This window comes from Aplidium turbinatum, chromosome 18, assembly GCF_918807975.1.
Source record: "Aplidium turbinatum chromosome 18, kaAplTurb1.1, whole genome shotgun sequence".
In the NCBI taxonomy this organism is placed as follows: domain Eukaryota; kingdom Metazoa; phylum Chordata; class Ascidiacea; order Aplousobranchia; family Polyclinidae; genus Aplidium; species Aplidium turbinatum.
Genome location: NC_137489.1, coordinates 16,161,991 through 16,173,669, shown reverse-complemented (window position 1 = coordinate 16,173,669; position 11,679 = coordinate 16,161,991). Strand labels below are relative to the sequence as shown.

At 38.9% G+C, this 11,679-nt stretch overlaps 1 protein-coding gene and 1 pseudogene across 1 annotated transcript; one reads left to right on the top strand and one right to left on the bottom strand.

Annotated features, from left to right (window-relative positions):
- Positions 1-737: 737 nt before the first annotated feature.
- Positions 738-11,409, bottom strand: LOC145787115 (succinate-semialdehyde dehydrogenase, mitochondrial-like). The gene is made up of 10 exons (XM_082598840.1): positions 10,916-11,409; positions 10,438-10,521; positions 9,081-9,251; positions 8,721-8,837; positions 4,819-4,962; positions 4,213-4,356; positions 3,139-3,297; positions 2,637-2,806; positions 2,143-2,201; positions 738-1,475 (listed from the first exon to the last, which is right to left on the bottom strand). Exons 1-10 carry the CDS (start codon positions 11,345-11,347, stop codon positions 1,273-1,275), a joined length of 1,683 nt encoding a protein of 560 aa, XP_082454966.1. The 5' UTR covers positions 11,348-11,409; the 3' UTR covers positions 738-1,272.
- On the top strand, positions 7,046-7,837 carry LOC145787717 (uncharacterized; annotated as a pseudogene).
- Positions 11,410-11,679: the final 270 nt, after the last annotated feature.

Here is an 11,679-nt window from a genome sequence, read left to right as displayed (position 1 = left end):
TGTTTGCTGAAACATCCCGACAAATGTGACCAAAGAAAGGCTTGGACGATCCCATGCACAAGGTCAAACTTTTAATCATTTTGTTGAAGGTACGGCTTCTTTCCACCACATATCAAGACTAAATTAAAGATTGCTTTTAAATACGTGAAGCGTACCTCACCCAACAAGATGGACGTTATTGAGAAGCTGAGCCTCACCATCAACTCTCTTTGTTTGTTTACTTTAAGCCCATCAGCTTTTGTTGTGTAGCCTACCTAAATTTTACATCAAGCATTGATTTCCATATATTTTCCAGGTCGCGTATCCGCTATGACCATTCTTAAAATATTCCATTGCGAACCTGGCTTCTAAAACTTTACAACAGCTGATCTCAGTTAAGCAAGTCAGTTTATGGACAGAGCCACGTCTGCCGAGCTTACACTTGACATTAGCCAACTCGAGGTCTCTACTGTAGATGACTACAGAGTCTACTCTGTCACTTTCTAATGCTATTCAATGGAAAACATTTCCCTTGATAAAATTAGTAAAAACCGACGTGGTTTGTGGAAGCGTTTTTACGAGGTTAAGAATTTTAACTATAAGTTTCTGTGAGGTAAAAATTCAATAAACGTTTTCTGCGCTTACGGCGTACGTTTCTTCCTTAGGCTACCAGTATTTATTTCTTATGTGTACTTGAACTCATAGATTTGTAGACCTTTCAATAGCTGTGCACACCGTCATGAGTCATAAGAACCTGCTTGAAGCGTCACACACTGCGTAATCATAAATTAAAGATGTTTTCATTGCACATAATTATACAGAGGAAAGTTACACGCGTGCATTATGTTTCCATGATTAGTCTGTAGAACAGGTTTCAAAACTTTAGAAATTCCTTGCAACGTTCACACAATTGAACTATGTTTGGCAACAAAACCACAAATGGGCTACGACATAAAAACAGGTTTAAAATTTGTGACGTTTTCATCAATTCAATCGAAAAGACATAGTTTAATTAACACGTTCAAAATATAAACCATTTGAAAATGGGCAGTGCAGAAAGTCTATCATCTCTAGTTGGAAAACAGCTTTGTCGATCCATCGTCAGATTAAAATTTGAATAGATCCTTTACGCTGGAAAGTTCAACAAACTTTTGTTGGGTTGCCGTAACAATATGCGCTGATGGATGCGCAGTGTGCATTGTACACCTAACATCCTCAGAGGACAATTAAACAATCTGAAAATTCAACAACATTTAAACCACATGCCAAGCATTTGAACTAGAAGGCACGTGTCTATATTCCCCAACACATGTATTTGATCTCCATGAATTCGTCTAAAGCGTATAAAGAACCCTCCCTTCCCAAACCAGACTCCTTGACCCCCCCGAAAGGCGCTTCAGCTGAACTCATCAACCCCTCATTGATTCCGACCATCCCGACTTCAAGCTCTTCAGCGACCCTCCAACACTGGGTGACGTCATTGGAGAAAAAATAACCTGAAAAAAACGTCAAAAACGTTTCAATGAAAACCTACATGAAGGCTGTAACCGCTTACGTCTGAGTTTGCAGGGGAGGGTGACTAGTCCTCACACCCTTTGGTCGACGTTGCCTTACATGCGAGAGTGGATGCTCCCAATGTTGGGGTGCTCAGCGAAGGCAAGTCGACCCCTGTGTTCTACCAGAAACAACTTAGGTTTGTGGCACCGAAATAGAGCAAAATCCTGAAAGCAGATTAAGCTGTTTCGTGCCACAGGTTGAACAAATTTACACAACGATAAACTTCCAATTAGTACAATTTTGGTAGAATCAGACTGCATTTGACATAACAACATGAAAATAAACTAAAAATTACAAACGTTTTCGGCCATTACCATGTTGGACCTTTCCAAGTAACCAACTGACTGATGTTCTTCATGAATTGAAATTACAAAACTGATCTACATACACAAAAATCGAAATAAAAAAAAACGCATAAGAATGAAACAGCAAGGCAGAGGAGAGGCAAAATCACATGGAGCTTAATTGCCTAGGAAAAAAATGTGTTTTTTATGTTAAATGCTGTGTGGTTGTTAGGTTTTATTTATTAAATTAGATGTTATAAAATGAAGAAGTTTTAGAAGTCAATATTATATTTATTATGTTATCAAATGTCTAACAAAATACCTGCAAGTCCCATCCGAGTGTCGTTGGCAAGAGCCACCACTTCATCTTCTGTCTTGAACCTGTTGACACAAAATGGCTGTAGCGAAAACAAAACCGCTGTCCACTGTCCAGTATTCACACAACTCAGCGTCATGATTGAATTGGCTTCATATATTAGGAAAGGTAATTTTCATAAAAACAAAAATGAAGCTTAATTGTTGATTAGAACCAGCAGTAGGCCTACCAGCAATATTAAGGTGGTGCCAAATATCCAACTTACTTAAACTACTCGGTAATTTTTCTGTAATTGAGTGTTTGAATAAAAAGCGTTTAATCTGAATGCGCGTTGTGTTGAGAGGACACAGACTGAGGAGATCCAACAGCACGACAAACCATGCATTTTTTGTTCGAACGTCTAGAAGAGATAAGCTATTCGATTCGAACGGGCTAGTAGAGGTAAAACACAACTGCCAAGCATATGATACTAAACCTCAGAAACATCAGTTTCAACTCACTTGATGATTGGTGCTATCGGGCCAAATGTCTCTTCATGGCAACAACGCATCTCAGAGGTGACCCCTGTAATCAGGGTGGGTTCGTAATAATTATCTCCCTCCTTTGCTCTGGCACCCCCAAGAAGAACTTTACCCCCTTTCTTTATGGCATCCTCAACTTGGGCTTCAACCTTTAAAAAGCGTTTGATGAGTTTACATTACAACCTAAACCAGTATGCTGGGAATTTCATTAAATAAAAGTTTTTAATGTTCACAGCAATTAACAAATTTCAACACCAAATTAGCGTGCATGAAAAAGTATTTGTCAGAGAAATGTCATGTATTTGTCAGAGAAAACGTTAAAAATAATGGGTATTCCTAACTTTTAAGCTCTTTTTGTGACAACCTACTGCCCGAAATCACAAGTTTAGCTCCTTCACAATTAACTGCTGCAGAAAATAATCCAACAACTTTTTAACAGCGGTCAGACCGCGCAAATCATTGATAAACAAGAATTGGATACCTTAAGAACAGCCTTTTCGTTAATCATGGGCCCGAATGTGGTCTTGTGATCTAAAGGGTCACCCAGTACCAGTTCTTTCTTCATTACCGCGGCCAGCTTTTCCACATATTGATCATGTATACCCTCTTGTACATAAATCCGATTGGCACACACGCATGTCTGCATAACGATCAATAGTAATTATTATTTTGTGAAGTCGGTCATCTATACATTTCGTAGTAAGCATCAAGGGAAGCAAAATATCGATTCAACTTTTTCAAGATTATTTTAGCCACACATTAAAAATTGATAACACAATAACTTGACGGCTTCAAGAACAACAGAATGACAATGACATGGTTTTATTTACAATCACCTTGAGACGAAGTAAGCCTGGGTACGATAAAAAATGTCATCTTTTATAAAAACTAATTTAACTGCTTTCCGTACTGTAAGAACTCATCTGTTAAGTGTTGACATCATGAACACAAAGCAGTTTGACACCAACTGCAAGCATTGCATGGCTTTATTATAGAGCAGGTATTATCAGAAGAGCTTGGCCTGACCCAGACAACAAATCAGTCGTGTTTTTACATTGATTCAACGTCTACACACGTTGCATTAATGTAAAAAACGACCGATTTGTTGTCTGGGAAGAGGCGACGCTAATTAATTTACGGATACAAGCCAACAGTAGACATAGGCGTTCCTTAAACAGCTCTTGCACTTCTGCTAAGGATGTAAAACCAGAACTACAGAAACATTGAAATGGAAACTTTGATTTTGGTGTTTCAGAAACCAGTCCTTAGAAAGTTACGGGACTGGCTTGGGTTCAACTCCACAGTTTTGGAAAAACCTTGTCGCTAACTTCTTAACTTCATAAAAAAAACTTTTCACATAAAACATATTACAATGTTGTTTCAAAACATGATTTGGTGAGTTGGTATCGAATACAACAAACACTGCAATGGCAAGGTATTTAGTCATAATTAATTTTGACAACGACAGGGCATTTAAAGCGCAATCTGTTCTTGCAAGAATGCGCTACGATCCAATATCTTTTCTGTGATATCAACAACTTTGTTAGAGACTCACTTGACCCATGTATCTGAACTTGCATATCATTGTATTGGCCACGGCGCGATCTACGTCGGCTGAATCGAACACTATGAAGGGTGCAAGTCCACCAAGCTCCATGGAAACCTTCTTGACTGTGCCAGCAGATTGCCTCAGTAAAGCCTGTGAGTAAGGTTTTGATCAGCGGCGAAAAATACTTTATTAAAAACTTTCTCGTTTATCGTATGTTAACAATAATAGCATTTTCATAATGCAACATCTATAATTCTATAGCAAAAATCATGCTCCAGGCGCTGTACACCACAATAGCAAACAAAACGTACTTAAAAATTTGTTTCAAACGACTGGTAAAATACGTTTTAAGGAGAGCCTCAAATTCACTCAAATTTGCTTCGTCCTTTGTATGAATACTCAAAATTTCGTTCTCTTGTTCATTTATTGAATGTTGTTGCAATACGGACCTAAAAATGGAAATGCCAATCTCACAGCGCTTGACAGTAACACAGTCCAATGACTGCAGTGCCTGGATGGAATAATGTGACTGCTACCGCTTCATATGCAAGAAGAAAATTTCCAGAACAAAAATCGTAATATCAAGAAATCAACAAAGATTTTCTCTTTTACCTTTCCTGTGGCGGTTGATCCGGTGAAAGATACAGCAGCAACATCAGGATGCTCACAAATGACTTCCCCTATCTCTTGGGCGTGTTTCCGGGATGAGGGAAGAATATTCAATACCCCAGCTGGGAGTCCTGCTTCCTGGGATAACTGAAGAAAATTCACCGAATTTAATGTTTCTCCTTCCGAAAACTATTCGTTATACAACTCAAAATCAGGCGGTAGTAACATGTAACTGTTACCCGACAATCTGCAGTACTATGGCCACCTGGAGATGCTGCCTGATTTGTCATATTTTGCAGATTTTGATTACCGCTATGGCTTGACTGACATTTTCTGAGATGTTTTTACTTTTTGCTGTCTCTTAGTGATATAAAAGCTTTTTGTTGCCTTGGGGAAGCAGTAGCAATTGAGAAAAAATAAGTTGAAAAACGCGCAATCAGACTGTTATTGAAAAATTAACAGTCTGATAAAAATCTTCGAAATCAAATTGTCTTTGTTTTTCAACATCTCATGATGTTAAAACCTATTACTGTCATCTGGGGTAAACAGTAAAGAAGGTGAAAAAATATAATTTTTAGAAAAATTTATTTAACCTTTGTCAGACTGCATATTTTTACACCGCTAACAGGCGGCATGGGTACAATTGTACCCACGTACATTTTCCATTGAAATTTCCAAGTTAGTTATATTTTTTGTACGGTATGCCGTATTTATTGGTCAGAGCGTTTAAATACTGTGCTCTAGGGAAGTATAGCACGTGTTGCTGCACCAGTTCTCTCTCCATTCCCCTTTTATTTTTATCATCCTTTCTGCCCCTGCGATCAGCTATCGTCATCCCAGTCGTTCCACTTCGTTTCCTCTCCCTTCGTCTCTTGCCTTAGATAAGACAAGGCACGTGCAGTATTAGAGTTTTTGATTATATTTGAGTAGGACTAGTAGGAAGTGGTAAGTTTTCTGCCGGAATTGGTTAGGTGTAAACTGTAGATTGAAAATTGGTTGTACTGTAGGCTATAAGTTTTGGAAGGTTGGTGAAGAAATCATGAGTGATGGTGATGCTGAATCTAGCATTTACGATAATCGAAGAACACGACGATTGAGGTCAGTATCATTTTGTGTCCAGCTTATAGCCTACTTTTGTAGTACCGGTATTTCACAAAGAAACATTATACACATTTATTTACTTTTTTGCTGCCTTTCAGATATACGGCCGATGAAATGAGGCGTATGATTGAAGAATCTGATTCTGAATATGAGGAAGGCGCATATGTTGCATCTGACGATGAAAACTACATACCAGAAGCAGATGATGGCATTGAAGAAGCGTCCGACATTGAAGAAGAAATGGTGGTAGAACAGGAAGAAGAATACGACTCAGACGAGAGTGTTGAAGATGTCCCTGCCATGTCTCAACATGTTGATAGCATTTGGATTGCTAAGGATGAAACCGAATGGCATAGAGATCCGCTGCCAACTGCCCAAACAAGATCTCGTAACATCCTACGACAAAGAGGTGGGCCTGCAGCAACCAGCAATCTATTTACAGAAAAAGAGCTGTTCAAATCCATCATGAGTCCAGAGATGTGTGACATCATACTAAGAGAAACAAATCGAAAGGCTAGAAGAGTTTATGAAGCTTTCAACAACAATCTCGCAGAAAGATTTCGTAATGCTTCTGAACGGCCACCACTAAGAACATTCGAGCCCTTTACTGAAGTTGAGCTCAGTGCATTTATTGGCATCCTTATTGCTGCTGGTGTACACAGGAATAACAAAGAGAATCTGGAAGATATGTGGAAAGTAGATGCTTTGCCTCTTATACGTGCAGCTATGTCTCGTGACCGCTTCAAGTTGATGCTCAGATTTATCAGATTTGACAACGATAATACACGTGCAGAGCGTGTGCAAAGAGATAAAGCTGCACCAATACGAGATCTGTGGCTAATGCTGAATAAAAATTTGGAGAGAGCCTACAAGCCACATGAATGTATCACGATAGATGAACAATTGTTTCCATTTTGAGGACATACCAAATTCACACAGTATATACCATCTAAACCAGCTAAATATGGTATCAAGGTTTTCTGGGCTTGTGATGCATCAAACGCCTACCCGCTGCATGGTCAGCTTTATACTGGAAAACCAATAGATGGTCCCCGACAAACAAATGTTGGTGAGCGAACAGTTTTGGACCTGGTCTGTTTGTATAAAGGCTCTGGAAGAAATGTCACCACCGATAATTTCTTCACAGGTATGCAGCTAGCTAAAGTATTGAACACCTGGGACATGACTTTAGTTGGAACAGTCAGAAAAAACAAGAGGTTTTTGCCAAGCAACATGCAGCCTGGCAAGGAAAGAGCACTTCACTCGACCAATTTCGCCTACCATCGAGATGCAACAGTCTGTTCATATGTGCCAAAGAAAACAGATCAGTTGTGCTTCTATCATCCATGCACATGACCGGAGAAGTCGAAGCAACACAATCAAGCAAACCAGAGATCATCACGTACTATAATAAAACCAAAGGGGGGTGGACACAATGGACAAAATGCTGGGTGAATACACAGTAAAACGACGGACACTGCGTTGGCCTTTGGCGTTTTTCTATAACATGATCGACGTCACTGGCTTAGCGTCGTTTATCATCTGCAGGGAACACAAGCCAGTGTTTAGGAAAAAGGACCAACGGAGAAAGTTCCTGAAAGATCTTGCGAAACAGCTATGTATGCCTTCAGTGGAAGCTCGCACTACCAACCGCATGATGATGAGAAACCGCTTCCTTCGAGCTGCAGTGGAAATGGTTCTAGGACGGCCCATTGCGACACCGCCAGAAGGGGCAGAAGCTAACCCCAAAGAACCCCATGGAAATCGAGGAGCTACACCGATTGTTGGCAGTTGCTATGTCTGCAGAGATCAGAAACGAAAACGACGTAAAACCAGGAAAGGCTGCGTGGCTTGCGTTCAGCCTGTGTGCGACGAACACTCCATAACAAAAACAAAGTGTATTACTTGTGACACTGACTAAACCCATTTCGACTAAGTTTTCTTTCATATTTCTGTGTCAAATAAATCATTTCTGTACTCTGTTTCATTCAACATTCAAAAAATTGTCTTTGTGTTATGTATACTGGCATTATTTAGATACACAATGTGCAAGGGTACAATTGTACCCATACCGCCTGTTAAGGGTGTAAAAACAACTCGACCCTAAATCTCGGTAACGTGTAAAGATTTTTTGCCGACATTTAGTCTGCATAATCTAACACAGAAATGTAGAGATGTCAGGAAGTTTCAGGTCTCTCGGGTTTCTAGAAAAAAGACTGTCGTATTTTAAAATTGGAATGGGTACAATTGTACCCATGCAGCCGGACGAAGGTTAAACAGTCGTCCAAAGTTAGCAAATGTGACAAATCAGGGCGTATCTTTAGGCAGCCATGGCAGTACAGTATGTGTTTTGTTAATACAGCTCCGAAAAACAAAAATTTAATTTAGTCTTCTTTACCAGCTAACTCCGTGTATATTAGATGGTCACAGCAGTATAACTAAGAGAAAGCATCTGTACAGGAATTAGCATATTTGCTACGTGGGTAGTTGAGAAGAAAATGGGACATAAACTTACAATTTTAATTTACAGGATGAAACAAACAACAGCTATGGTGGGAATACAACAAATAACAATGACAGTGATTACATTGAAATGGTTGTGTTTTCCACGATGACCAAAGCATGCAAGTCGATCCACCAGCAGTAAACCGAAAAAAACCCCTGTTGGATGAAGAAATAAAACGGCTCCTCAAGACAATATCAAGCTACATGTGAGCGTAGACAATATTCTTCTTTTCGTTACTTAAACCCAAGCAATCGTACTTGGTTGTAATAAAATATCACAAATTACTTCACGTTCATACCTTGGCCAATGCGAGGGCTGAATATGGCGTGTCCTCAGAGGGCTTCAACACCACAGTGCAACCTGCTGCGATGGCAGCGCACGCTTTGCGTGTTATCATGGCACACGGGAAATTCCACTGTTGAAAGAAATAATTTTGTTATCTACGTTAAGACGGAATATTTGAACACGTCGAAAGTTCTAATGCAGGAAAAACAAGATCAACACAACAAATTGCAGGCAGTGTAACGTTTGCAAAATAAAAATGGTACCCAACTTCGTATGAAGATGAAAACTTAAAAGTTCTTCCCAAGTGTGAAGCTCATGCACGTTGCATTTTCATAAAAAAAACATTATCAAACTACAGCGATTTCCTACATACAGGAGTTATCATGCCAGCCACTCCAATGGGTTGCTTGATGGACATCAGCCTCTTCGTAGAACTGGGACTTGGAATCGTCATTCCATAGGTTCTCTTGGCTTCTTCTGCCAACCATTCGAGAAAGGAAGCAGCATACGCAATTTCACCAACTGATTCTCGGACTGGCTTTCCCTGTTAGGAAAAAGTAGATTCATCCAAACACCGGTTGGTTTTGTTGTGAATGTTTATTATTGAAGATGTTGTGAGGCTTTGCTGCTGTATCAGAGCTAGAGCAATCTCATTGTAATGCAATTTAGAAAAAAAACTTTTAAGCGGAGAATGTAAAAACAATAACAAAATAAATAAATAACACAATAAACTCAGTATCTGGATTGATCTACCAAGTTCCGTGTCATGACTGTGATTTAATCTACATTGGACAGACAAAACGTGATCTTAAATCTAGAATCAACGAGCACCAAAGAGCTATTAAATTTCAACGTCCAGAGCATTCCGCTCTTTGCAAACACTCTATAAATTCAGACCATAAAATTACTTGGACCAACGCCACCATTCTTAAAACTGAAAAGGATTATACAAAAAGATTGTTCACAGAAAAATGGTACATAAACCAGAAGGCACAACATGCTCTTAACCAAAAAGATGGTCAGAATTTCCCCTCTGTGTACAAAAAATTACTTTAACTTTAGCTTCACCTTTTCCATTCTCAGTGCGTCTTCTCTACCATTGTTATTGCTAATCCCATTGTTTTCTGTCTTGTCTGATGTTTTTTCAACGTTTCTTGACAGTGGCCCAATAGATAGATAAATTTACGCTGTTGGAAAGCAGCCTACTGGTTTTAGGCATTCACTGCATTTAGTTTAACCTCTAGGTATCGTTGCGTGTTTTAATTCTGATTCTTGCTGCTTTACTTTACTCATTTTATCAGTATGTTTTTGTGTTGTGCCATCGTTGCTGAACAGGTTGTGTTAACCTGTTTTAGCCACCTTGATAAAGTCAGTCGTGCTGACTGACGAAACGTCGGAAATACAAAAGCTAGTTATCATCTTTAACATCACGAGGTAACCTAGTATATAGTCACCAGAAGAACGCAAACTAATTTTATTACCAAATGCCTGGTGAACAGTCTCTCTCTGTTTTTACTACAATAAACTCAATTACAGGTATAAAAGTTCAATTTACAAATAAACATCTTTAATTTGATCTATTTTCATGTTTAGAATGCAATTAACTTGTTGCCATTCTTCGGCTGATCCGAGGCTAGGTTTTAAAAACTTTCGCCAGTTGTGTCAAAGATCTACTAGATCTCATATTATACGTAGTGAAACAAGTTTAAATCAGCATAGCTACTACTTGCATTTTCCATGGTTAGAAGCTCAGCAAGAGCCAACTTATTTTGCATGATCAGGTCGTGCCAGCGTTGCAATACTGCAGCACGTTCCTGTAAAAGATAATTGTAGATGCTTATTTTCTTATCAGCGTAGCAACACAAATGATAGTCATATCTGTTCAATAATTTGGACCATTTCATGTCATCACTTCACTTTTTTGAGTCATATTTAACAAAATCGCATTTTGTGCAGATTATACAGTAGCCTACATGTTCTTGAGCAACAAACACTTTATATTATTTATCATTAACTACGGTACCGCTAGTGTTCACTATGCTGCAGTAAAGTTATTTTACTACCACTGAGGGTCATTACCAGTAGGTGAAAAGATATAAGTACCAATAAAAACGAATTGTTTAACTCGTTTGCTAAACTATAAACAAGTTTGTCCATGTTTAGATTGCACACAGATTAACTTTGGTTTTTTACCTCTTAGAATCTTACCTTAGCATGGGTTTTCTTCCACTTTTTGAAAGCTTGATGAGCAACCTTAACTGCACTTTCTGCATCCTGCCTTGTGCAATCTGCTGCAGTACCAATCACCTTGCCCGTATGAGGATTGTAAACTTGGAATGTGGAAGACGCACTTTCCCATTTTGCATTTACGAAAAATTTATCTGTCACAAATTGGTCCATTTTCGAAGAACTCAAAAGTCTTGATGCTTGTTGGCAAATCGGTTTAAACTTGAAGTTTGTATCAAGAGACAGAACTAACTGGTTGGCAATAGCAGAATGAAGGAAATGTTGATGCAAAGCGACTACCACGTGTGTGCTTTTAAGTTTGTTCAAACAAACCCTGTTTGCTGAAAGATCCCGACAAATGCGCCCAAAGAAAGGCTTGGCCGATCCCATGCAGAAAAGCAAACTTTTAATCATTTTGCTGAAGGTACGGCTTATTTCCACCACACATCAAGACTAAATTAAAAATTGCTTTTAAACGTTTCCTGAAAAAGTGGTGAAATAAAATGATCCACCACACTAACAAAACTACAAGTTCTCCAGTTGTCAAGAAATCTTAAACCAGCTACACTAATACATCTTGAATTAGTTTTCAGATATCCACAGTACAATCAGTACATATTATGTTGTTAACACCATCGGGTTTACACCCGTGGGCATGTCCCTGTCATCAGGTGCTTTGTCGGAAACTTGAAAACGGAAAAAGTAATAAACAATCATAACTTTATAAATCACCTTCAAGGTTAACT